Here is a 27,798-nt window from a genome sequence, read left to right on the forward strand (position 1 = left end):
TGAAACACCTTAGAGAAGCATGTGTACAGACTGACAGAAATACTACAGTAATGTATGGTGTTCACTGGAATTTTGCTTAGCACACTGAACTATGCATTTCTAATTTAGAGGAACATCACATTGAACATTATCAGGTAATATAATACAATATCAACAAACCATTTACTGTGTATATTTGTCTATGTTTGGGGTCATCTATTGTTTTCTTAATACAAAAGGCTAATTCTGATACACAGAGAATGATAGGTTTGGGTCATCTAATGTTGGCTCAAATTAATTTTTTATACATTAAATCATTTATCATCACACCTGTGTTGTAATTTTTCTTATTCTCTGCAGAGTCAAGAGGAAAATATCTCTATTAAAAACGGAAAAATGAAAACATGTAATGGGATCTTTCTTCAATCACTACGAATATTACATACATGGCTTCTGTTGATATATGAAAAGTTTTTAACAACCGGCACCTGAATGCTAAGAAATGTAAAAATTCCTCCTTGATTCCTCCTCGAGTCACATATACCAAATTTATAGATATTAAGTTATGTCTATGATGTTATATAACACAAAAATATTAAAACCTTACAACTTCATCTGACTTAAAACTCAAAAGTCTACATACTCAAAGTAGGGGGAAAATAAGCTTATTATTTCCTATCATTTCAGGAACTCCAAGTGTTACAATCAGTTTAAAGAAGCTGAATAGTACCTGATGAAGGAAAGAGAGAGAAGAAAGAAGTGCCAGCCCTGATCTCCCTGGGGGGTTATGTTATGATACATATAGACTACTCAACAGTCAAAGCCAAAACTCAAAGGAGAAGGAAAAATCGTCAGAAAAGTTTTCTTTAACTAGCAACTGAGAAGATCAAGGTTCTTGGGGCAACGTTTATAACAGAAAAGCAAGCCAGCAAATATAAGACCTTGGAGTTGAATCAGGCAAATTAATTAGCATCTCACTAGAAGAATTATTATAAAAATTAAGGAATTAAAATAGGTAGCAGATAACTTCTAATACATTTGGATAGAACAACGTGTGTTAAAAAATAAACTCTAGTACTTAGAAGGGCCAAAGAAGTTGGAAGACTTGATTTGATTCTTTAGTTTTTAACTTACTCAAATCATAACTACATAAGGACTCTAATATTTATATAAGTACATCTAAAATGCAGCTTTTTAATATAGCTAAAACATTTATTATGTTAACTAAATCTCCTCTAAACGTATCTACTTAGAATATCTCAGTGCTTTTGTCTTACAGTACTGAAAGAGAAGTCCTTACCTTCGCCCCGTCTTTGGCCTTGCTTTCCCCTTCGACGTCCGCGGCCTCTCTAACTTCATCAGGGACTGCCGGAGGCTCTCCTCAGTGTAGGCAAGGTACACGTGGGAAAGGTCCACTTCAAAGGGCTAAGTAAAGGGAGCAAACACAAGACACTCTTATAGGAAGGATTTAAACCATATGTGGGGAGAAGATTTAAAATGCTGAATAAACTCCTAGAAAAAAACTGCAGAAGAGCAAATAAATGTCTAAGGGTATCCTCTTTGAATGCCACTCATCTCAAACACATTCCCCACTGGTGGTAAATAAGGACCCTATAAATTATCTTCAGAGGAAAGGAAAATCATTATTGTTTTCCCTACAGCTGCTACTTCCTCTTGTTGGCCTAAGTCCAGGACCAGCTCTGAGAAGGAGACAGAGGCACTCTGGTCTCCAACTATCCCCACATGGCCTGGAGAGGTGGGGAAGAGGCTCTGAAGAAGCCGCCATGCCTCTTGGGTGGTGCAAAGGGAAAGCCTGCCCTCACGACTGAGGGGAGCAGAAATGTCCTCTATCGCCCCTCCTAGGGCTTCTCTTCCCAAGAGACAGGCCTATTTTTCAGCAGAGCTGATTTCTTTATATCATATTGATAACAAAGATGAGTGACCCAGATCCTATAAAGAAACTGCAGTTACAACAACAAAAAAGCACTCTTACGTCTTTCTCTTTTTTATCAGGAGCTGGAGTCTGCTTCCTCATGTTATTTCCTGTATAGGCAACACATTTCTCAAAAAAGAAAAAAAAGAGGAGGGAGGAAAATTATCTTAATTAGCAATTAATATTGGGAATAATGCAAATTACTAAGAGATATACTGATGTTACAATTGTAAAATGTAATTTGAACACTGGAAAAGAAAGGAATCTAGAAGTCAGACAGTCCTATGAAGCCCCAAATGACACCACTTCCACTGAACAGTCTGAATGTTATAATACAGTTAATGAGAAAATTATCCACTCTAGTGGATTCTCATCTGATTCATTCCCTGGACCATCGTGGTCTCCTCAGAGCCAGCGCAGTCCCCAAGCCACAGGATGAACTCCCTTAAGTACTTCATGAGGGAATGAAGGTAATACTCACCAGCTGCCATTCTCCGATGTCTTCATTCCAATGGACATAGTTTTCAATCATTTCCTTTTAAGAGCCAAAGATGGTCTACTTTTAATATTTAATAACATTTGAAATACTGGAAAAAAGCTCACAAGACTAAAATCTTAATATATTAAGTAAAAAGTTGCCTCAAAACATTATATACTGCGTAACTTTTTGATAAATTTGAAAATACATACTTTGAAGGAATATATGTAAATACAATTAAACCATATAAAAATAAAAAGCAAGGAAATGAAGAACATGGGATTCAGGATGATGACTACTTTGAGTTGGAAGAGCCAAAGGGATGGCAGAGGGGAGAGGGAAACTATTTGGTCAGAAGTAGGTTACTGTCCTGATAACAGCTTTTGTTATGCATGTCAAGTTCACTACAAAATAAATAATCAAAAAAAGCCAAAACAAACAAACAAACAAAACTAACCAACTAAATAAAAGCAGGTCAACCAAGGACCAATATAAGGAGAATGTACCATGAACCAAAAATTTTGTCAACCTGAGGTCCAAAGGAAAAACATATTAAGGCTTATCTTCAGAAAGAGTTATTTAAGCTATACAAAGACTCAAAATAGATTTTTGAAAAATCAGTATGTTAAGGTACACTAAAATGTATCAGAAAAATGGAAATTTTGGGTATAGAGAGGCTGACATTTTAAAATTATACTAGAATTAAGAATCAGCATACACCTGGCAATGGATGGCAGTGATGAGTGCAAAACACTGTAAATGTACTTAATGTCACCGAACTGTATTCCTAAAAATAGTCTAAAAAGGTAAATTTCATGTTATGTGTATTTTACCATATACACATTATGCCTCCCCCCCCCAACATGTGCACACACATGCACACAATTAGTATCCATAAGCAGGGAGAAAAATTAGCAAAGGAGTTCCATTTATTCTACTTACAGGATCAAATATATTGAATGAATAAACAGAAATGCAATTCCATAAGTCTGGGTTCCTCCAAAGGGCTGAGACATTCTTAGATAGGTACTAACATACTCAGAGACTTTATGTATCAAGAAAAGATAACAGCTGAAGTGAAATGTGATGGCATTAGTTCAAGTAAATTTTACCGTCAACAACTGAAATATTTACCATCAATTAAATTAGAATTATAGTCCTATTTCTGCACCCCAGCCAAGTGATATAATATCTAGTCAGAGAACTTCCCTCTTACCTGATAATCTTGAGGTATAAAATTATCAATAATAAGCATCTGAAGTCGAAGCTCCCGGCTAAGTTGTCGAATATTTTCCAGGAGGCCTTCAATTTCCCTCTGATGCTCCTGTTGGAGATCAGCCATCTACCAGAAAATCAATAAAAATATGAAGGGCAAACAAGGTTTTAAAAAAAAGTTTTTAAAAAAATTTTTAATGTTTTTATTTATTAGTGAGAGAGAGGGAAAGTGAGTGTGAGCAGGAAGGGTCAGAGAGAGAGGGAGACACAGAATCTGAAGCAGGCTCCAGGCTCTGAGCTGTCAGCACAGAGCCCGATGTGGGCCTCGAACCCACAAACCATGAGATCATGACCTGAGCCGAAGTCGGACACTTAACTGACTGAACCGCCCAGGCGACCCGCGCCCCCCAAAAAAGAATTTTATCTGATTTAGGCACTGGTCTAAGAAACCTTGTAAAAGCTTAATCAGTTCTTTCACAAAAATAATTCACAGAATGACACTACCCCTCACTATCTATTTCTACCTTATTCTTTTTTCTTTTCTAACGTTTGTTTATTTTTGAGAGAGAGAGAGAGAGAGATCAAGACAGAGTGTGAATGGGGGAGAGGCAGAGAGAGTAAAGGAGACACAGAATCTGAAGCAGGCTCCAGGCTCTGAGCTGTCAGCATAGAGCCCCATGCGGGGCTTGAACTAAGGAACAGCTAGATCATGACCTCAGCTGAAGTAAGATGCTTATTAACCAACTGAGTCACCCAGGTGCCCCTATTTCCACATTAATAGTTAATGTTAGAAATACACAATGCAGCTTAACAGCTAAAATGTGAAACTGCACACAAAGGAGAAAATGTCATTTCTTTAAAACTGTAAGCATACATTATAACCTCTTTAGGATTTTTAATCATACTTCCTCAAAGAACTTTTTTTAAAATTCAGAGCTACATTTGTAGGTAATTTCTAGGAGACCAACCTCTGATTTGGCAGCCATCAGCATAGTCCACACTTTCTTTAATTTCTTGGTTTTTCCCTGGGCTTCCTCTTGCAAGCTGGTGTATTTTTCTTCAATATCCAAGCGTTCTTGCTACGACAAAAACTGATAAACTTCAGACAGAATCATTTTCTTCGTCAAACACAAATTTCATTATTTAACAAATGAAAAATGTTTAGCAACTATTATCTTTCAAAGCAATTCACAGATCTGCTTTAAAATTTTATTAGGATTATAGATATAAGACAAATACCACATGATTTCACTCCTATGTGCTATCTAAAAGACAAAACAAATGAACAAAGATATAAACAAAAAGAGAACAAACTGATGGTTGGGTTTGGGGTCGGGGAGAGAGGCAAAATGGATGAAGCAGGGAGTGGGAGGTACAGACCATCACTTATGGAATGAGTGAGTCATGGAGATGAAAGACTCTGCATAGGGAATACAGTCAATGATACTGTAAGAGAATTATATGTGGACACATGGCAGCGACACTTGCGGTGAGTACAGATTAACATAGAGAGAACCTAAATCACTATGTTGTACATCTGAAACTAGTGTAACATTGTGTGTCCACTATACTTACTTACTGACAGATTATGGATATATAGCTTTACACTAGAAGAGTTAAATACCAAGGCAAAATGTCAACCAAAACAAAAAGTTACATCACCTCTTTTTCCTCAAGTTCTCTACGAAGTTGCTCTGCTCTTTTCCTCCGTTCTTCCAGTTCCATATTAGATTCTTCAAGAAGTTTCTCTTGTTCTTCAGCTTTTGCCAACAAATCAACGCCACCAACAATTACCTTCTTCTCCAGTGCAGATAATTTCTCCAGCAAAGACTGATGTTCTTGTCTGTTGATTAAAAAGGAGAATACTTAATTATCTATCAATTATCTACTATTGCCAAAATTTAACAAGAAGTTGGATACAAAATTTCAAAATAGGGATATAATTATATAACACATCTAGCAAATCATATCACAGTGTAGTATTAATTAACTTATGATTTAATCTATAACATCCAACTTCACTGCTAATTTTTCCTCCTACACAAAGATGAAATAAGAAAAACAGATGCAATTTTTGGAAATAAAACAAAACCTTCTATCTTAAAAAGCTATTCTGAAGACAAAAATCAAGCTTTTAATTACTATTCAATTTTCTTGCTTATATATGCTATGAAAAATACCAGAAATTTAAATCACGAGTCTCTCTCAATTCAGTAATACTCACTGGGCCTTAAGTAGATCTTTTTCCCGTTTCTCTAATTCAGCTCTAGCTTTGTTTCTTTCTTCTTCTTCCATGTCAAGCTTTGTTTCAAGTGCTTTTCTCTCCTCATCAATTTTTGCTTGCATTTCAACCATCTTATCTGGGGACACTTTCTTTTTACCTATATGAGTCATTTATTTGCAACAATCACTGTAGGGCCAATTTTTCAGGCTTGTATAAATTCTCTTCAATTACAAAAGACACATTCCTCAATAATACAAAATCAAATACAATTTTGAGGAAACCAAATAATTAATATATTTTATTTCTATTTATTATGTTCTGGGAATAACTTTTTAACTAACTGCTAAACAAATTGCTGTGTAATTGTGCGATGATAACTAAGAACAAAAGTGTGCAAAAGAGAAGCAAAAACAGGTAAGTAGGAAAAAAGAAAGATTAACAGGAAAGCCAAAAAAAAAAAAAAAACTCAAAGATCTATGTGTCCTCAAATAAGATATATGTTTAAAAAAGCAGCAGGGTTATTTAGTTACTTTTCTCTGATAACAAGGTACAAAATAAAGTGGCTTCCCAAAATTGATTAAAATCAATGAATAAATAAAAGTCACATATAGTCATAAAATTTTTCTAAAATTTATGTTTAATAAAATTACTTGAAACTATTTCATTTCATAGTACACCTTAAAGGAAGAAATCCTATACTATTTAATGGTTACATTATAATTAACTAGGCATTTTACAGTTGTTGAGCTACCATGATCTATCATCATGTTAAATGAACAATTAAAATAGCTCATTATTATGTCAAACTCAGGAGCCTAAATCTCTCAGAGCCAGTTTAAATATGTCAAGTATCAAATAGAAATAGAAATACTATCAAATAATAAAGCTGGAAATGCAGCTTCCAGTTGATTATTTAGACTACAATGCCCAACTAGAGCATTTCACATACATATAATAGGTGTTCGATGAAAGTTTATCGAATGAATTTCAAAATGATGAAATTAAAATGAAACATCAAAAAGAACAAATAAAAGACCAGGTTATCAAACTGGTTATGAAACTGAATCAAATTCATTTCTGGTAATACAATTTCTTTGAAACATACTTTCCTTTGGAAAAACGATCATACTTTTCGTAGAATTGGTGAGAGGCTCTCCTGAAAGCTTTTGTCACTCTTAACTTCCTTACCAAAGGACCACAGAAGATTGTAAACCAGAAGAGTTTATAAATTGTTAATGTCTCCACCCAAAAGCTAACCCCTCCTGCTAACAAGGAAAGAGAACTGAAAAGTAATGATAATGCAGATATTTATCTGAATACACATTTTCAGGAAACATGAGATGAGAAAATCATTCACAGACATTAAATCTTTAAGATAAAATTATATTAAAAACCCAAGGGTTTAAAATATATTTCCCTCTATTTCTACAGAAATAAAAGTCTAAAGCAAACTTAAGCCATAAAACAAGTAAGTTAAATAAAAGAGTAAAAATAAGAGTACTGATCCAAATTCATGCTTTGGTGTGGTGTGATTCATTGCATTCCAAAAGTCAGGATGTAGACCTAAGTAGGTTGGCTTCTTTGGCACAGCCAGCTGTACTAAATGTTCTGAATTATGCTGTTAAAAAAATAATTTTAAAAAGCCATCTAATTCCTACTCTCAATGAACTCCTAGACAGGATTTCTAATCGGTAGTACTATTTCTTAGAAATGTGAGGGGAAAGGCTGAAGTTCAGGTATAAAGTAACTGCATACAGAGGGTGCCTGGTTGGCTCAGTGGGTAAAGCATAAAACTCTTTATCTTGGGGTTTTCGGTTCAAGCCCCACATCAGGCGTAGAGGTTATTTAAAAATAAAATCTTTTAAAAAAATAAAACAAGGGCACACATTAAGAAATTATAACTTACTTTCCATCTCAGAATTACAAATATTTAAAGAAAAAATGGCCACTATGTTAAGACAAAAAAAAAAAAAAAAAAACAACTGTATGAAGACATGGATACTAACAGCATAATGGAAATAATCTGATAAACATATGCACATTGATTTTTAGGTTTCAGGGTTGTTCTGTTTGGTTAACAATTAAAAACATCTAGTTTCCAACCCCATTAAGAGGCAGTAAAATAAAAAGATATATGTAGAAATGCAAAAACACAACCTATTGATGAATTACTACCAGGCCTGAATTGTATTGGTTATTCAAAACCATTCAGGTAGGATTTCTCAAACTGATGCTTTCTCAGCAAAAATCTTACTGTGCTCTTACAACATCTTCATTAAAGATGACCACGCATATAGAATTCAGTTCAGTTTCAAAAGTCTAACATTTAAGTTAAATAATATTCTAGCCAGGATTATTCAGATAAATCACTGTATTTCTCTCCAAATAATATTTTAGGCTAAAAGTGAATATGTTCCAACTCTCCTAACAAAGCACTTTTAAAATCGTGACATCACTAAAAGTCACTCTTATGCTGATTTTTTAAAAAGAATTTTAAAAAATCTTAACTAAACCACCCAAAAACCCTTCTTCTAATACTGCATGATAGATTCCAGCACAAAATTTCAGGTAAATACATCTTAAAAACTTGGTGATGTCATATAATATATAATTAAGCTAAACAGGGAATAATATTTTTAATTGCCCTTTGCCATGTGTTCTAACCAAAACTGTCAAGATGAAATTAAAGGGAAGAATTTCAGGAAGAGTCAGCTGAATTAATTTCATTCTCATTACATAAGCATCGATGGATGTAAGTAACCAGATGTGGGATTTCTTACTTTAAGTAAATACTTGAATATGAAAATCATTTATATTTGCATTACCGAAGTTTGGCTTAAGGGGTCTTTAAAAACTTGGGAAAAAATATTCTGTTATCTGGTTCTGGTGTTATACTGACTTTTGTCTATTGTGGTGATGAGGTCTAGAGCATCCAGTGTGTGTGACTGTCTAGCTAACACTTCTGAATTAGTCCTCTGAAAAGATCATTTAGAAACAAGACTGTTCCTAATATCTTCCTGAATAAAAACTGAAATAATTTTTTTAATTTAGGAAAAATTAAGTTTTTTCAAAAAAACTAAAAGTTGAAAACTAAATTTGAAAGATTTTTCTTAATACAAAAGACAGATACTTACCTTGGGAAAAAAAGTATTAAATTTTAAAAATGTAATGTAGTTAAATAACAAAGTTCTTTATAGTTTAAAGAATTGTACCATTTGTGGAGTGCAAATCAATCACACCAACCTGCTTGATCTTTCAGTAAGAAGTAGTAAGCAAATCGTAGACAGGAAGCATATGCACAGAGATGAAGAGGAAAAAAAGAAAAACATTATTTCCTTTGTAAAACAAAGAAAAATGCACAATAGCATTTATTTATGGTATAAATACAGAAATAAATCATTATCAAAACTTAAAGAGAGCAATTTTATGTAAAAAGAAAAGTATATTCAACACAATCGGAGATATAATTTAAGCAAATAAGATTTAGACTAAGATTACACTACAAATCAATCTCAAGAGCTCACACAATGACTCCCACACTCCTGAAAATATAAGAGTTCAGCACCATGTGGTTACACCAGCGATACACATGGAATTGGGAACCTGCTAAGATCTAGGAAGTAATCTAAAAGGACAAAAGAGAAAACTATGCCAATTTAAAAAATTAGTTGAAAGTAGCAAAATTTGCATTGTCCGTTTCCAAAATTTCCCAATTCAATGTTCTAATATAAAGATCCAATACAGGTGTGTCTCCCCTTTAAGAAAATCCAACACAAAAACCCCAATTAACTAAGAGATGAATTGGATTATAGTAATTTGTAGTGATAGTTCAATTAACAGAAGGATTTAACGAAGAAATGTTAAGGACAGTAAGTTCTCCCAATGGATGTGATTTTCCAATTTGATTTATAAGCAAATTTTTCAGAAGAAAAACACATTAATTGCATAAAGTGAAGTACACCTGTATAATAACAAACTTGCATTCAATCCATTAGTAGATTGTTAAGGGCAATTATGATTCCATTGAAATAAATGATCAATTGATGATTCAAGCAAAGAACACCTTAAAAAAAAGGCCATTCATATCTTTAAAAGGAAAGGTACATACAGGTTACACACAGCAACCGCATGCTGGGAAAATCATTTTTCCAATGCACCAACACACCCACATCACAACAAAAAACTTAATGTTACGTGCTAGGTACACAAGTAGTAACTAAAACTGCATGAACTCTGAACAAAGTACAACTCATTCATAACATAATTTCATGTGACTTCTCTTTAAAGATTAAGAAAAATTTTAAAACAGAAAATTAAATTTGCTCCACTCAGATATTTTTTCAGACCTGACAGTTTATAATAAGAAATAATACCTCTGTATGGTTTCTAAAGCAATTTCTTATATTCTATAAATTATCCTATGAAGTTAATTGTTTTGTTAAAATGTAAGAGTTATCAAGAGAGAAAACAATTCTTAATATTCTTGGAATTCTTCCTCTAGAAAGCTAAATGCCTAAGAATAACCAAATGTTTTTGTTATTAGTTCTGGAAAGGTGAGTATACAGATAATGCTTTAAAAGGCAGTAAGCTGCAATCTAGTACAAGAAAATATCAATTCCCTTTTCTTCTAAAAATATAAATAAAAGTGACAATACTTTTCAACTTAAGAAATTAAGGTTTAAGAAAAAGCCTTTAGAATTGAAAAGAAGTCTAGACAGATCCTGCAGAAACAATTTCTTGTGGATCTGAAGTCTCTAACCATACCTTAGAAAATTTCTTAAAATCAATCAGGTAGTTTAGAAACAGAGAAAAGTGGCCATTTGAAATACTACCCAATATATCTTTACTTGCTTCAAACAGTATAGTTTTCTTTGTTCGGGAGCTTTCAATCTTAAGCTACCCTTAAGAATAGGACACCAAAGCATAAATCTTTATACCTATAAGACATGTTATAATGGGCGGTGGCATATTGCCAAATAAAATTTGTACTTTAAGAAATTCAAGATTTGTTACTGCATGTCCCTGATACAGACTAGGAGTAGAAATTGATGATGAAGCCTAAAAAGGAACCTTTTAAGAATTGTTCTTTTATACAGCTTACTAGCTCTCTTTACATTATCTCAATAGCAAAAGCATGAATCTCTCTTCCATTGTCTCAAACATAAGCGTCAGCACATGTTTTAACAATTAGGGGTAACTGGAAGCAATGGCGAAGGGGAAAAATCATCACATGCTTTGTTCTACTGAGAAGTCCAACACGTATTCTTTAAGTAATGACGGGGAGCAGTGCAGCATTTCTCAAATGAAGCCCACGGGTTATGGAAAAGCCAAAGCTCTGTGACGTAATTTAAGAGCTACCACTCACTAGGCAAGGACTTATCCAGAGGTTTCTCTATGACAGAACATGTGGAGTCTGAACTACTGCTGCTGCTACTGCCTGGAAGACAAAGAAATGAGCCCAACGGGAACCAAAGAAAGAGCAAACAAGAAAATGAACACATACACAGAGGAAAATTCAGTTCCAGAGACAGAATTTTAAAGAACGATCAAGCTTTGTATTAAAGGACCAAAACTTACTTTCCCTTAAAACCAGTCTTGGTAGATTATCCGATATTCTCTAATTACAAAGCCAGACGGGGCAATTAGAAACTATTTCTTTTAGCACCTACTCTGGGCAAATCCCACTATCCACTGAAAACAGCAATTCAATGGGTTGGAATGACATGAATAAAAAGTAAGTCGGCTGGTGACACTGAAGTCTTTTTAAACTATTTAGCTGATAAATTACCAGAAGTGAGTTTGAAAACTCTAAATTTAAAGTTGTGCACAATTAAAACTACAGAAATGATCAATTATCTTTCATTATAGACAGCTTTGTCTCTAACTGCACTCTTTCTCCACTAAAACATCAAGTAATTGGATATAATTATGTATGTTTAAGGTTCCATGGCAAAACTGTGAAAGGCTCACTGAAATTTTTAAAATCTGGAAGCCTACCTTACAAGGTAATAAACTATCTTACATTAAATATTTTAACTTATTAAGCAATGGCATTTCTTTCTATTTCTACTTTTTAATTTTATTATTAACGGATCTATTATCTGCATTAGCTATGAAAAGTCTGTGAAAAAATAGGTAAGAACACAAAACCATTTATGTAAATCAGGGGTGGGCAAACATTTTCTTAAGGGAAAGACAATAAATGCCTGAGGCTTTGTGGGCAATCCAGAATCATGTGAAAGCAGCCATACCATATGTAAACAAATGAGCATGGCTGTTTAATAAAATTTTACTTACAAAAACAGGTGGCAGGCCAGATTTGGCCAGCAGACTTATCATTGGTCAACTCTTGCTCTAAATCATGTTCTTCCTGTCTTTGGAAGTTATAGGACCTTTCGTTTTAAAATTTGGGACTTCTGGGTTTATTTTCAGCAAGATCATTTTAATAAGACAAGCAAAATATGCACCAGCTTGAAAACAATGATCCACACATTAATGGTCCACATTAATGGAAGAGAGTTCTCAAACAAACACTCAGAGCACAAAGGCTTGAAAAGTCTGTCATTATAATACCTCTCTCTCTTTTGCCTGTTATCTTTATCTTTATCACAATAAACACAAGCTTACTTCACCCTTGGCAACAAATACCCCAAAAAAAGCGTAAGAATGAAAGTACATTATACAGAGTATTAAATTAAAACATAAAATCCTCATACAAAGTTATCATTTAAAAAATTCAGTGATTTTTTTAAAGCCTAATCATGCTTGAGAAAAACTCCACATTATCCTGACTTCCTTAAAAAAAAAAAAAAATTTAGGTTCCTAACAAAGATCAAAGTTCCCACATAAAATCAAACCTGAATGAAATCTTAACATGGTATAACCACTATCACAGATTTTTACAATTCTAGATTGTAAAAAGACAGAACATATGGTATTCTGATTCAGCTGTAAATAGATCAGCACTAGAGAAAAAAAATAAGGCAAAGTTAACCACGTATATGGCATATTTCTTGTTTGAATTGCTACCATAACTAAAAATGGCAAAAGAAAAGGCATCCACTCAATTGCATTAGGAATGTGAAATCATATGTAGGCGGCAATCTCAGTTAATTTTTAGAACACTAAAAAGAACTTACCCCTTCTTTTTTTCCTCTTCTCTCCATCTTCTCCAACCTCACCCTCTTCATCATCCTCCTCCTCTGATCCACTGATATCAGAGCCTGATATTTCTTCCCCTGAACAGAAATTTTACAAAATGATTTATATTCTATACTAGGTAGGCTATGACCTGTATCATTTTCTTAAGTTTTTGGTGCCCTAAACAAAAATTGTAATTTAATATTCCTCAACAGTATATCACATATGCTAACCTCAGGAATAGATATAATGTACATAAAGGCTTTATTTTATTTTATTTTATTTTATAAGTATTTAAACATTTTTTTCTGAGAGAGAGAGAGACAGCGTGAGCAGGGGAGGGTCAGAGAGACAGGGAGACACGGAATCTGAAACAGGCTTCAGGCTCTGAGCTAGCTGTCAGCAAAGAGCCCAACGCGGGGCTCGAACCCACGAACCGTGAGATCATGACCTGAGCTCAAGTCGGATGCTTAAAACTGACTGAGCCACCCAGGCTCCCCTAGCGGCTTTATTTTAAAGTTCCTAAAGAGAAGTTAAATTCTGATCTACTTCAAATGTCAAATGATTAGCTTACAAACTATTTTCTAAGTATACATAAAAATTTTACATTAAAGTTATTATTTCTGTTTTTTTAAAAAAGTGATCACTTTGGGAGACCATATTCTCATTGGTTTTCTGTTTAAGGTGTTAAATAATTCATTCAACTGCATATTTTTTTAAGAACCATAAAACTGTCATCTAACACAGTGATTCCACTTTTAGGAATATACCACAAGAAATATTTCAAAAGAAGAAGGGGGTATTTGTACAGAAAGTATAATAACTTTTTTTTAAGGTTGTATTTTTTAAGTAATCTCTACACCCCACGTGGGCCTCTAACTCACAACCCTGAAATCAAGAGTCCCATCCTCTTCCAAATAAGGCAGCCAGGCAGCCCAAGTATGACTTAACATGAAAAACAAAAAAATCAACTAAAAGGGAATAAACTAATATTAAGTCAGAGCAGTACTACATTACCTCCACAGTAGTTATTTAAAAATAACACTGTCCATGTAAGAAATGTCTAAAAAAACAAAGGTAATTTGGGGAGAAAAATACACACTAATCACAAATGGTAATACCTGAACAACAGTAAATAATGGAAGTCAGTGTACTGGGAGAAAGAATTCACTAAAAACATTTTCTTTAGGCCTAGTAACAATGACAACCTTGTAGCAGTGAGGGCACCTAACATCCAAATCTCGATTTCTAAATACCATTCTCCAGTGACAGGAACCAGGAACAAACAGATGGTTTTAAGGCCAGGGTAGGGAAAACATAAAATGAGCCAAAAACACGTGTGGTGCCAGAAATAAGTAACTGCTCAAAACCAAAAACCAAAAAAGTGATGGGAGCACGTTGAAAGGATGTAGTAACTACCCTAAAGGGATGGCTATGGCCGAAGTTAAAGTAATTTGAGCAATAAAACAAATAATGATATTATTGTATTATAACAGACAAACTATCCATTGAGTCATACTGACATAAATAAATAATTGAATACATAAACCAGTGGGGGAGAAGGACTATTCCCCCTCAGAGGAGAACGCCAAACATTAAATGTTCGAAGGAATGAGGAGAAGAGAAAGTCACCACTGAGCAAATGCCACAGAGTTCCTGCTACAAGCAAGAACCCCTGATGGGTATTAAAATTAGTGCAGAAAAGTATGATGAGAAACAAAATCTCGTCATAATTTTTCAGAGTACGTTCCCACAAGGCATACCTTAAGACCAAAGGAAAAAATTAAATGATAAAATTTATAGTGAAGATTCCTTGCAGAATAGTTATGAGAGAACTACAGACAACCCAAACTGCAGAACATTCTACAAATGTAATGACCTTTACAGTGTGAAGACCATGAAAGACAAAGAAAGATGAGGAACTAGATACAGGAGGAGAATAAAAAGTCCTGACAACTAAATGCAACATGTGATCCTAGGCTACATTATGAACTGAAGAAAAACGGCATTTTGTGAGGAAAATCTCAACATCTGAATCAGATCCACAGATAAGTTACTAAGTCTGTATCATTGTAAGTTTCCTGGTTCCAACAACTGTACTATAAACATATAGTATGTTAACATTAGAGGAAGTTGTATAATAGCTATATAGTAACTCACTATACATCTAAATTTTCCATAAGTCTATAAAATTTCAAAAAATCATTCTTTTAATGTTTTCCCCTACCTTTTTATGATCTATATGACCAACTGTATTAACCATAACACTCTTAACTGGATTATAAAAACAAATGTCATAAGCATCAATGAAATGAAACGTTTTAAAAATAAAGTCAGCATTGGGGCGCCTGGGTGGCTTAGTCGATTAAGCGTCCGACTTTCGCTTAGGTCATGATCTCGTGGTTCGTGGGTTCGGGCCCGTGTCGGGCTCTGTGCTGACTCCAGCTCAGAGCCTGGAACCTGTTTCAGTCGTGACTCCCTCTCTCTCTGACCTTCCCCTGCTCACGCTGTCTCTCTCTCTCTCTCCTAGGAATAAATAAAACATTAAAAATAATAATAATAATAAAATAAAGTCAGCATTATCACATGATCCAACAATTCCACTTCTGGGTATATACCCAAAAGAAGTGAATGCAAGAACTCAAACATGTATCTGTACCCCCACATTCATAGCACGATTATTCACAGTGGTCACAGAGCAGAAGCAACCCAAGTGCAGTTCAACAGATGCACGAAGAAACAAAATGTGGCATATACAAAGAATGAATATCATTCAGCCTTAAACAGGAAGGGAATTCTGACACATGCTGTGACATCACTGAACCTTGAGGACTTCATGCTAAGTAAAATAAGCCAGACACAAAAGCACATATATTATATGATTCTACTTATTTGACTTATCTAGAATAGTCAAATTCCTAGAGAGAATAGGGGTTACCAGGGGCTGAGGCAGAAGGGGGATGGACAGTAAATGTTTAATGGTACAGAGTTTCATTTGGGGATGATTAAGAGGTGCCTGGGTGGCTTAGTCGGTTAAGTGTCCGACTTCTAGTTCAGAGCCTGGAGGCTGCTTCAGATTCTGTGTCTCCCTCTCTCTCTGACCCTCCCCTGCTCATACTCTCTCTCTCAGAAATAGATTTCAAAAACATTTTAAAAAAAGTTTTAGGGAAGGACAGTAGTAATGGTTGCAGAACAAGGCTAACATAATAAAAACAGTTAAAATGGTAAATATTACATGATGTGAATTTTGCCACATTGAAAAAATGTAAAAAAATAAAGGCGGCAAAATAAAGAATGAAATGAACATTAACAAATCTAAGAAACTTAAATCTTTAAAACATATTGACTATAAATACCACCTAGTGGTCATATTTAAAATTCCAAATTTCATTATCTAAGAGGCAACTCAATTAACTTCTTTTCCTCAATAATCTTACTCAAATTTATTGAATCAGTACCCTTTCCAAACATCTGTGATGTTGGAATTCACATCTGACGTATCCAGTTTCCCCATAAACTATAAAAAAGCTATTCTAAAGCCCTCTGTTTATCTGCTATGCAAAGCAGCCCTTCACCATCTGTTCTTAGCATGAAGTATAGAGTCACTGAGCACTTGATGACAGCTGGTAAATTTCTCACTCTCATGAACAAGGCCTTCAAACTTTCTAACTTTTTACACCTTGTTAGAAAAGGATTCCTCAAATAGAATCTCATGTTCAAATTAAGCATGAAAGCATTTTCAAAGCCAAACAATGAATTTTTACTTAAAGTTGGTTTACCCATGACTCTCTCATAGCTTTCTTTACTTTCAACAATAGTGCCCAATACCTTTCACAACAACTCTGGGTCATTTTCACCTAAATACATATATAGTAACTCACTCTTATATGGAGACAAAAAAATTCATTATGGAGTAAGTGGTCAAATGAAATCTGTAAAAAGGTCCTGGGGACTGAGATGGAGGTTTAAATTAAATCAATTTTTAAAAATTACATGCACAAATATTACATAATAAGTGATTTTTTTATTTGAACACTTAGTGGTTAAACAACATATTTTTAGCCAACATTAACATTAATATTTTAAGAAAAAGTTACCTTCTTCAAGCTTTTTTTTCAGTTCTTCTATTTCTTTCTGAAACTGACGAAGCAAAGCATCCTTTGGATCTTCATTGATTCTAGCTTTATTTTTAATATTCTTAGCACGGTTAGCATACCGTAATGTACTAATAGTTTCATCATAATTGTAGTCTGCTGGCCCAATATTTGCACACTGTTGAATCAGGAATACAAAACACTTTACCCCTGATGCAGTCAAAATTAATACTACTATTACAAATATATCAGAAAGAATTTCTGAAACATAGATAGTTCCTCTCTGGCCTTCTGGAACAAGAAAGCATCAACCACACCGATTTCCAAACACCATTAAATGGGTTAGCATACAAGGTGTTCTTCCACAATCAAAAAAGTGAAATATCAATAGTTTTTAAAAAGTCATGCCAATACATAAATAGGAATCTGAAATTTGGCTGACGTTAACTATTCCACAATGAAGTCTTACCATCATGGTTTTTGAATTTCCTCCTAAGGAATCTTGAAGAAGACGAGTCAATTTAGAGTTGCGATAAGGAACATGAGTGCTTTTTCCATCAACCAAGGCAGAAATTACATTACCAAGGGTGGAAAGCGAAAGATTGATTTTTGTGGCTTCCTTTAGGCGCTGTCCAGTAGCTCCAGTTTTTGCCTGCCTTTCTGAACCCTAGCAACAAACAAAGATAGAAATAAAGCAAAAATTAAAAATACAGAATATGCCTCTGACAATTTAAAACAAAATTTGACACTGAAAAAATCTGATGTGATATCTGGAATTTGCTTCAAAACAATACAGGAAGGCGGGGCGCCTGGGTGGCTCAGTCGGTTAAGTGTCCGACTTCGGCTCAGGTCATGATCTCACGGTTTGTGGGTTCGAGCCCCATGTCGGGCCCTGTGCTGCCAGCTCAGAGCCTGGAGCCTGTTTTGGATTCTGTGTCTCCCTCTCTCTCTGACCCTCCCCTGTTCACGCTGTCTCTCTCTCTCAGAAATAAATAAAACATTTAAAAATAATAATAATAATACAGGAAGGGAAAACGTGGCTAAAGGCAAAAATGAAACACAACTGACCATGAACTGGTAATAGCTGAAGTTGGGTCATGGGTACAAGGGAGGTCATTCTACTATTCTAACTACTTCTGTATACATTTGAAATATTCCATAATAAATAATAAGTTAAACACATACACAAGTAAACAACTTAAAAACTATATGTAAATCACACATTTTTCTCCTGAATTTTTATTCACTTATAAAATGTAAAACTACAAGGGTTACTCCTTAAGTAGTATCCTGTTACTTACAGCAAGGTCTACAAGGTGGAGCTTCCCCATTCTGACATGCATGTTACCATCAACGCCTTTTTCGCTGCATTCTATAGTAATTGTAAAGATGGCATGGGAACGTGAACTGTGTTCATTCATGTTAGTAGCGCCAACAGAACCTTGAAGAAAGGAAGGAAATTCTTAAAAAGTTTAGCACCAGGGAGTATTAAATTTTTTTTTTTAATATTTTTATTTATTTCTAGGAGAGAGAGAGACAGCGTGAGCACGGGAGGGTCAGAGAAAGAGGGAGATACTGACTCTGAAACAGGCTCCAGGCTCTGAGCTAGCTGTCAGCACAGAGCCCGACGCGGGGCTCGAACCCACGAACCACGAGATCATGACCTAAGCGAAAGTCGGACGCTTAACCGACCAAGCCACCCAGGCGCCCCGAGTATTAAATATTTTTAAAAAGTAAATACTGCTGCAACGTGCCTTGATAATCACGTAGCTATAAAACTCTTCTGACCCTTTGATCCACCCTGTACTCTGGGTGGCTCAGTCACTTTAAGCATCCGGCTCTGGATTTCAGCTCTGGTCATGATCTTGCAGTTCATGAGTTTGAGCCCCATTCTGGGCTCTGCATTGACAGCATGGGATTCCCTCTCTCTCTGCCCATTCCCTGCTCGCTTGCGTGCTTTCTCTCAAAATAAATAAAATAAATATTAAAAAAAGAGTAACACCACTATTAAAACCTTTTTTTTAATCTTTCAAAAACTGATCTGACACCACTTCATAGCATCTGATAAGTAGTAATATACATACATCTTTCCAGAGTATTATTTTATCTTCTGGTTTTTTCCACTTAACATTATCTCCTATATTTCTATGCAAAAACAACCTGCCAATTTTACTAAATTTAACTTTGCTATTCCCTGAGAGATATTTGGATTGTTTCCCATTTTAGGTCCTCATAAAGAACACCAATATGAGCATCTTTGATCACATACCTTTCTTTCTCTTAAGGATTATGTCTATGGGATTTATTTTTCAAACTGGAACTACTGGATCAAAGGGTTGGAAGAGTTTTATAGCTATGCGATTATCAAAGCACACTTTCCAGTATTTTTCAATTTGGGTGAGAGGAAACATGTAAAAAACTGGTATTAAATTTTTGGTATCTATTTTTTTTGCAACCTAAGTACAGCATGTTATTTATGACTGTGACTTTTCTTTATGTCCAGTTATGAAAACAAAGCAATGCAAAAGATAAGCTACACTGTTATAATCCGTAAGGAGAAAACTGCTTGCAGCAGTCAAGTTGACTCAATGCTCCAACCTACTGACATATCACATATGAAAATAAAACAAAGAAAATTCCATACCTTTAATTTTTGTCAAAATATTTATTTTAGAATAAGGAAAAAATTAGGGGCGCCCAGCTGGTTTAGTCAGTTAAGTGTCCAACTCTTGGTTTTGGCTCAGATCATGATCTCAGTTTTGTGACTTAGAGCCCCATGTGCACTCACAGCTGGCAATATGGAACCTACATGGAATACTTGGAATTCTCTCTTTCTCTCCCCCTCTCTCTGCGCACTGCCTGCCCCCCTCCCCCCCCCCGCGCCTCATGCTGTCTTGGTCTCTCTCAAAATAAATAAACTTTGTAAAAAAAGAAAAAAATTAAATATTTATGTTTTTCAAGATGGCAAGGAAAACTTCTCCTATAAATATGACTGTATGTATATATAAACTCATATATATAAGAATATTTACTATACTTTTGCTCATAACAGCAAGAGTAAAAACAACACAAAAATCCATAAATAAAATATTGGGTAAATACATTATGTAGATCCATCCAGTGAAATACTTTATTTTAAAAGGTCTACCGTGTGATAATGATTTCTGAAATAACACCCTTAAGTGAATAAATACTACTATTATTTGACTCCTGAGAAAAGGAGAAGCACTTTACAGAAAAGAACAAGCACTTTCTGTAAAACTGCACATGGACATTCAGAGACTATCAGGAAGGGTACAAAGGAAAAGTAATGGAGGTTGCCACCAGGGGCGGGAACTAGGTATGAGAAAGGCACAAGAAAGACTTGTTTTTCCGTGTTTACTTTTGTGCCTTTTGAATTTTAGAACATATGTATGGATTAACTATTCAAAAAGAAATATTTTTAAGGAAAATGATTATTGTTTATTGTTTAATGGCTGAAAAACACTGCTCAACAGAAATATCAGCCAATTCACAAGAGTGTCCGCAATGCAAATGTAACAGACTATCTTAAATGTGCATTTTAGTTGCGAAGCAGGTCACGCATTCATGAAATGAAAGGACTTATTTTCTTACGTGTAAAATTAACTATTTCTGGACTATGACCTCCTACACAAAATGGGAACTAATTTTATACTTTTATCAATTTTTCATCTATTTAGAATAACAGCTTTTACTGTCACATTTCCTCCCTCTGCTATTGCCCTCTGGATAGTTATTTTACACTATTTCAGTATGATAAAATTACTATTTTTATGTTACAACTTTTCTATTTGGATATGTATACTAAATATCTAATTCTTGGATTCAATCTATTAATTAAGAGTATTTTCCTCTCTGCTATCTTAGGTGTTAAAATGTCTTCATTTCATTTTATTTCTCCCATTAGAACTCACATACCAAATTAAATTAATTCCCAGTTCTTTTTTTTTGTTTTGTTTTCTGTTTTTGTTTTGTTTTGTTTTGTTTTTTTTATGTTTTATTTATTTCTGAGAGAGAGAGAGAGACAGCATGAACAGGGGAGGGTCAGAGAGAGAGGGAGTCACAGAACCTGAAATAGGCTCCAGGCTCTGAGCTAGCCGTCAGCACAGAGACCGACGCGGGGCTTGAACCCACGAACCATGAGATCATGACCTTAGCTGAAGTCAGACGCTTAAGCGACTAAGCCACCCAGGTGCCCCTCTGTTTTTGTTTTTTAAAAGATGATTTATTTTTGAGAGAGACAGGGAGAAAGTATGAGCTGGGGAGGGGCAGTAGGAGAGGGAGACAAAGAATCCCAAACAGGCTCCACACCATCAGTACAGAGCCTGGCATGGCGTTTGAACTCACAAACTGCAAGATCATGACCAGATCCAAAATGAGGAGTCAGATGTTTAATCACTGAGCCACCCAGGCACCCCAATTCTCAATTCTTAGTGGGTAGTTTTGATCACTACTGCGAATGGAATCTTAAGTCAAAAAATTTTTTTTACAGAATAAGCAATACATGATCATATTCCTGGTATAAAAAATTTTGAAAATAGAGACATCTAAAAACATAAAGTAAAGGCTCCGTATATCCCTTTTGTCCAATCTTACTTCCTCTCCTCTAAAGGGAACCACTATTAAATATTCTTTCGTTTTGTATTTAACACACACACAAGTCGATACACACATACATAAACACACACACACACACACACACACACACAGCCCAAATACACAGCTGTTTAACAATTTGGCTTTTTTACATTTATAAATGGGATGTTGTAGCACATACTATTCTGTGATTTGCTTTCTTTTCACTTAATGATATACCTTGAAAATCTTTCAGGTCTCTACATGTAGATTTAACTCTTTTTTTTGTTGTTGTTTATAACTTCATTATGGTCCATAGTCATTCTGTACCATAATTTATACAGCCAATGTTTTACTGATAGCTATTTGGACTACATCAAACTTGTGCTATTACAAATAATTTGCAATACAGCATTTTGTTTATGTCTAAAAGTATTTTTCTAGAGGTGCCTGGACCTCTACACGTGCCTAAAAAAGCCTACAACTCAATCTCAGGGCTGTGAGTTCGAGCTTCCTTCGGAGTATAGAAATTACTTAAATATTAAAAAAAATATTTTTCTACCTATATATCAACATAGGTAGGCAGGTAGGTGGTAGGTAGGTAGGTAGGTAGGTAGGTAGGTAGGTAGGTAGATAAGTGTTAGAAACTCTGGGTCAAAAGGAATGTACTCTAAAAATATCAACAGATACTGTTACACTGCCCTTCAGAAAGGCTGGAGCACTTTACACTCCCATCACCAGTGCCCATATCTTCAGAGCTTCATGAACCTGGAGATCCTTCATCCAAAAGAACGGGTAAAATATCTCCTTCTGCTGATCTAATACACATTTTCCTGATTACTTGTCATGGTGAACATACTTTCATATGCTGGTTGCTATGTATAGTTCTTCTGTGAATAACATATTCATATATATTCTTTGCTCATTTTCCTGTTATCATTTGGTCTGTTTCTATTACATGGTTTATAAGAACACAACTGATTTTTTAAATCTTCTTCAATTTCTTTGAGCTTGCTAGATTTATAGTCTAGTCAAAAAAACCTGTAAAAAAATGTTTACTTCCTATGTTCTTACTTTTTTAATCTCTGATGTCTAATTGCTGCTAGCAGCACTACCAGTTCTAGGCCTGAGGCAGTGTGTGCTTAAACAGTGAAGTTTTTTATTCTTTAGACAAGAAAAGGGAGGCAGTAATGAGCTTGGTTAGAGGTGCCTGGGGGGCTCAGTGGGTTAAGCATCCAACTTCGGCTCAGGTCATGATCTTGCGATTTTTGAGCTTGAGCCCCGCATCGGGTTCTGTTCTGGCAGCTCAGAGCCTGGAGCCTGTTTTGGATTCTGCGTATCCCTCTCTCTCTGCCCTTCCCCCAATTATACTCTGTCTCTGTCTTAAAAATAAATAAACTATAAAAAAAAAATTTTTTTAAAAGAACTTGGTTAATGCTGATTAACAGTCAGGTTCAAATACTCACTCTGCCACTTACTGAGTAGTATATAACCTTAGACAAATTACTTACTAAGTCTGTTTCCTCAATCATAAAACAGGAATTTAGAACCTTCAGAGTCCACTGTGAGGATTTTTAAAAAATCATTCTTATAAATAAAAGCCTACTCAACACATAAATGTTCAATCACAATTATACACTATCACTTACGATTTTTGTGGCCTAGAGTCATAATTCTATCCATATCGTCAGCATTATTTACCACATAAGCTGATAAATCTTTGATATAAACCCCCACATCAGGTCTTTCTTTAACCTAAAAAAAATAAACAAAAGAAAGAAATGACCATAAGATTTTGTGCACATATCCATAATCGTCCACAGTTATTTATCAAACATCTACAATGCAGTGGGCACTCTGCTAAACAGTGATGATATAGTCATGGACAAGGTAATCATAATCTCTATCTACACTTGCACAGGTGACAACCTATGGAAAAAACATACAAATGAAAAATAACACTTGGTATAACCATTGGTATAATGTCATGAAGCAAAAAAGTACAAGATAGTATGAGAATGCATTATAGCAAAACTAAAACAGAGAGTTTCCCCAAGATGATGTTTAAGTTAAAACTTGATGAAATAAGAGGCAGCCAATCCAGGTTAGGGTAGCAAGAAAACAGTATGTGATGGGATCCTGAAATGGGAAAAAAGTAAGCACTCAGGATAAGTAAGAAAAACAAAAAAGCCAGACTGGCTGAAAAGAGTAGGAAGCCAGGGAGAAACAGGCGGGATACCTGGCTACAGAAGTAGGCGGAGATAAGACAGAGCACAATTATTGGTCTTTATCTTAACAGCAACTTGAAGCCACTGGAGGATTGCAAACAATGGAGTGAAATAATCAGATCTATAGCATCTATATAAAAACATTACCTTTCTATGAGTAATCTTATGAGAACTTTCATCAAATTTGAAGGCCTATTTAGGACAGGTTTACCTAAAATACAGTGTTAGAAAGCTGAAACTCACTTTGTTAGGCCCTAGAAGTGACCTCCGCAAGTGAACAAAACACAGGCACACTTCACAGCTACTACGGGTTGGGCTGCAGACCACAATAAAGCCAATACTGAAACAAACCAGGTCAAATGAATTTTTTGGTTTCCTAGTATATATAAAATTATATTTATACTATAATTTATTAAGTGTGCAATAACATTATGCCTAAAAAAAGTGTGTATAAACCTTAATTAAGAAAAATTTCATGGGATGCCTGGGTGGCTCAGTTGGTTGAACATTAGTTAGTCCAACTCTCAGCTGAGGTCATGATGTTGAGGTTTCTCAGCATGTCTCAACAGTGGACTTAAAATATTCAGTAAACTGGGGCAACTAGGTGGCTCAGTTGGTTGAGCATCCGACTCTAGATTTCAGCTCACGTCATGATCTTAAAGTTTGTGAGATCAAGCCCCATGTCAGGCTCTGCATGGACAGCATGGAGCCTACCTGGGATATATTCTTTCTCTCTCTCTCTCTCTCTCCCCCTCTGCTCCCACCCCCACTCATACTCTCCATCTTGCAAAATAAACATTTAAAAAAGATATATTCAGTAAATCATGTTATAAAACAGACATGCTGTCATCCAGGCCTTGTCATTCTGTTTATAAAGGAAAGATAGAGTATATTTAGCATAATTCTTCAGGGCCCTAGGAGTCTTCAGAATTTTAAATGAGCAGTGGCTTCAACTTAAGAGTATCAGTTGCATTAGCCCCTAACAAGAGAGTCAGTGTGTCTTTCGAAGCTTTGATACCAGGCACTGACTTCACCTCTCTATCTATGAAAGTCCTAGATAGCCTCTTCTTCAAACAGAAGTTGTCATCTACACTGAAATCTGTTGTTTATGGTAGCCACCTTCATGAATTATCTTAGCAAAGTCTCCTGGATAACCTGCTATAGCTTCTCTATTAGTACATGCTACTTCAGCTAGCACTTTCATGTTATGGAAATGGCTTCCTTCCTTAAACCTCACAAACCAACTTCTGCTCTCTCTGCTATCTTCAGACTTCTTCTACAGCCTCCTGACCTCTCTCAGCCTTCAAAGAATTAAAGAAAGTTAGGGCTTTCCCCAGATTAGGCTTTGGTTTAAGAGAATGATATGGCTACTATGATCTTGTATCCAAACCACTAAAACTTCAGCAATAAGGCTGTGTGCTTTCTTATTCATGTGTTCACCAGAGTAGCACTTTGACTTCCTTCAAGAACTTTCCTTTTACAGACGAAATTTGCTGTTCGGCTCAGGAAGCCTGATTCTCCACCTCATCTTGGCTTTCGACAGATTTTCCTCACTAAGCTTAATCATTTCTAGCTTTTGATTTAAAGAGATGTGTGACTCTTCCTTTCACCTGAACACTTAAAAGGCTGCTATACGGTAACTTAGCCTAATTTCAATACTGGTATGTGTCAGAGAATAGAGAGCCCAGAAGGAGAAGAAAAGAGATGGGGAATGGCCAGTGGAGGAGTCAGAACACATACAACATTTATTCAGTTTGCTGTTTTATGTGGGCATGGTTCATGGCACACCAAAAGAATTATAATAGTAAATTCAAAAATCACTGATCAAAGGTTATAACAAATATGATAATAATGAAAAGCTCTGAGATATTGTAGTAATTACCAAAATGTGACATAGAGACACATGTTTTTGTTACTTGGAGGGGGAGTTAAAAAAATTTTTTTTAAGTTTTTTTATTTTGGGAGACAGAGACAGAGAGAAAAGGAATCCCAAACAGGTTCCACAGTCAGTGCAGAGCCCAATGTGGGGCTCAATCCCACAAACTGTAAGATCAGGATCTGATCTTACAGGAGTCAGACACTAAGGACACTTAACCAACTGAGCCACCCAGACACCCCTGTTGATTTTTGTTGTTGTTTGTTGTTGTTGTTTTTAGAAGGCTTCACACTCAGTGGGAGTCCGACACAGGGCCTGACAAAGGACCTGAACTCATGATCCTGATATCAAGACCGGAGCTGAGATCAAGAGTTGGACACTTAACTGATGGAACCACCAAGGCCCTCCCATCAAGGTGTTTAGGTCACCAATATAACATGCTTATAACAGTGTGCATTTGTAGCGATTGCATTCATGACGTTTACGTATGCCTCTATTTCATTATGTTATTGAGTGTGGTCACATCTAAGCATTTATATAATGAAATATTATTTTATTATTTCAGTACTTTTATTCTCATTTATATTATAACTGGGCATTTATCAACAGATAAATGGATAAAAGAGGGGTGCCTGGATGGCTCAGTGGGTTAAGTGTCCGACTTTGCTGAGGTCATGATCTCACGGTTCATGGGTTCGAGCCCCATGTTGGGCTCTGTGATGACAGCCAGCTCAGAGCCTGGAGCCTGTTTCAGATTCTGTGTCTCCCTCTCTCTCTGACCCTCCTGTGCTCACACTGCCTCTCTCTCTCTCTCAGAAATAAATTTAAAAAAATTTTAATTAAAAAAAATAAAAATAAAAGGGACAAAAGAAAAAAGAAAAGAAAAAGAATAGTATGCAGCTTTTAAAAAGGACAAAAGAAAAAAGAAAAAGAATAGTATGCAGCTTTTAAAAAGGACAAAAGAAAAAAGAAGAATAAGGAGGCTTTCCTATACTGATATGCAAAGACTGTCACAATCCATTGGTTCAGTCAATACAAAATGCAATGAGGAATAAAAATAGGCTTTTCAATAAACAGTGTCGCAACAAGTGGCTGTCCACATGCACAGTAATGAAGTTGGCCCTCTTCCTCACACCATATACAAAAATTAACTGAAAATGGATCAAAGACCTAAATATAAGAGCTACAACTATACAACTCTTAGAAGAAAACAAAGGCATACATCTTCATGACCTTGGATAAAACAATGGCTTCTTAGATACAACATCAAAAGTACAAGCAACAAAACTAAATATGGATAAATCAAAATATGATCAAAATTAAAAATTTATACGTTTCAAAGGAAACCATCAAGAAAATGAAAAGATGACCCATAAATGGGGGGGAAGTTGTAGAAATCATATACTGTTAAGGGACTTCTATCTAGAATATATGAAGAAATATTATAACCGAATAACAAAGGACAAATAACCCAATTAAAAGCAGGCAAAGGACGTGAACAGACATTTCTCCAAAGAAGGTACTCAAATGGCTAATAAGCATGGGAAAAGATGTTCAACATCACTGGCCACCACAGACATAGAAATCATGCCCACAGGAGATACCACTTTATACCCACTAAGATGGCTAAATGAAGAGACAAGCACTGACAAGGATATGGACAGATTAGAAGCTTCACCCACTGGTGGTGAGAATGTAAAATAGTACAGCCACTGTGGATAACAGTCTGGCAGTTCCTCAGATGGTTAAAGATACAGTTACCACAGGACTCAGCAACTGTACTCAAAGGTACACAGCCAAGAGAACCTAAAACACATATTCACACAAAAACTTGTACAAGTGTAGATATGTTTATAACAGCATTATTCATCATACACAAAAGTAGAAACAACCCAAATGATCAACTGATGAAGAGGTCAACAAAATGCAGTATATCCATACAATGGAGTGCTATTCAGCAAAGACAAAAAAATTAAGTACTGACACATGCTACAACATGGATGAACCATGAAAAATGATTCTGAATGAAAGAAGC

The 27,798-nt window shown here is 35.3% G+C and overlaps 1 protein-coding gene across 3 annotated transcripts in view; it reads right to left on the reverse strand.

The window, feature by feature from the left end:
* The window catches only part of KIF3A (kinesin family member 3A), a 43,107-nt gene that overhangs the window by 486 nt on the left and 14,823 nt on the right, over window positions 1-27,798 (reverse strand). For 2 of the 3 annotated variants that reach the window (XM_077768604.1, XM_077768605.1), the window contains exons 5-16: window positions 23,309-23,414; window positions 18,365-18,504; window positions 17,533-17,730; window positions 17,067-17,241; window positions 12,969-13,067; window positions 5,830-5,986; window positions 5,268-5,448; window positions 4,574-4,684; window positions 3,607-3,732; window positions 2,394-2,447; window positions 1,973-2,041; window positions 1,280-1,404 (exon numbers count right to left, since the gene is read on the reverse strand). In XM_077768604.1, the coding sequence (XP_077624730.1) occupies window positions 1,280-1,404; window positions 1,973-2,041; window positions 2,394-2,447; window positions 3,607-3,732; window positions 4,574-4,684; window positions 5,268-5,448; window positions 5,830-5,986; window positions 12,969-13,067; window positions 17,067-17,241; window positions 17,533-17,730; window positions 18,365-18,504; window positions 23,309-23,414 (1,541 nt within the window). Of the gene's footprint in view, window positions 1-1,279; window positions 1,405-1,972; window positions 2,042-2,393; window positions 2,448-3,606; window positions 3,733-4,573; window positions 4,685-5,267; window positions 5,449-5,829; window positions 5,987-9,072; window positions 9,082-11,194; window positions 11,267-12,968; window positions 13,068-17,066; window positions 17,242-17,532; window positions 17,731-18,364; window positions 18,505-23,308; window positions 23,415-27,798 lie in introns of all 3 variants that reach the window. The other variant, XM_077768606.1, reaches the window with a different exon arrangement.

The sequence above is a fragment of the Crocuta crocuta genome, unplaced genomic scaffold, assembly GCF_008692635.1.
Source record: "Crocuta crocuta isolate KB4526 unplaced genomic scaffold, BGI_CrCroc_1.0 scaffold64, whole genome shotgun sequence".
Classification (NCBI taxonomy): domain Eukaryota; kingdom Metazoa; phylum Chordata; class Mammalia; order Carnivora; family Hyaenidae; genus Crocuta; species Crocuta crocuta.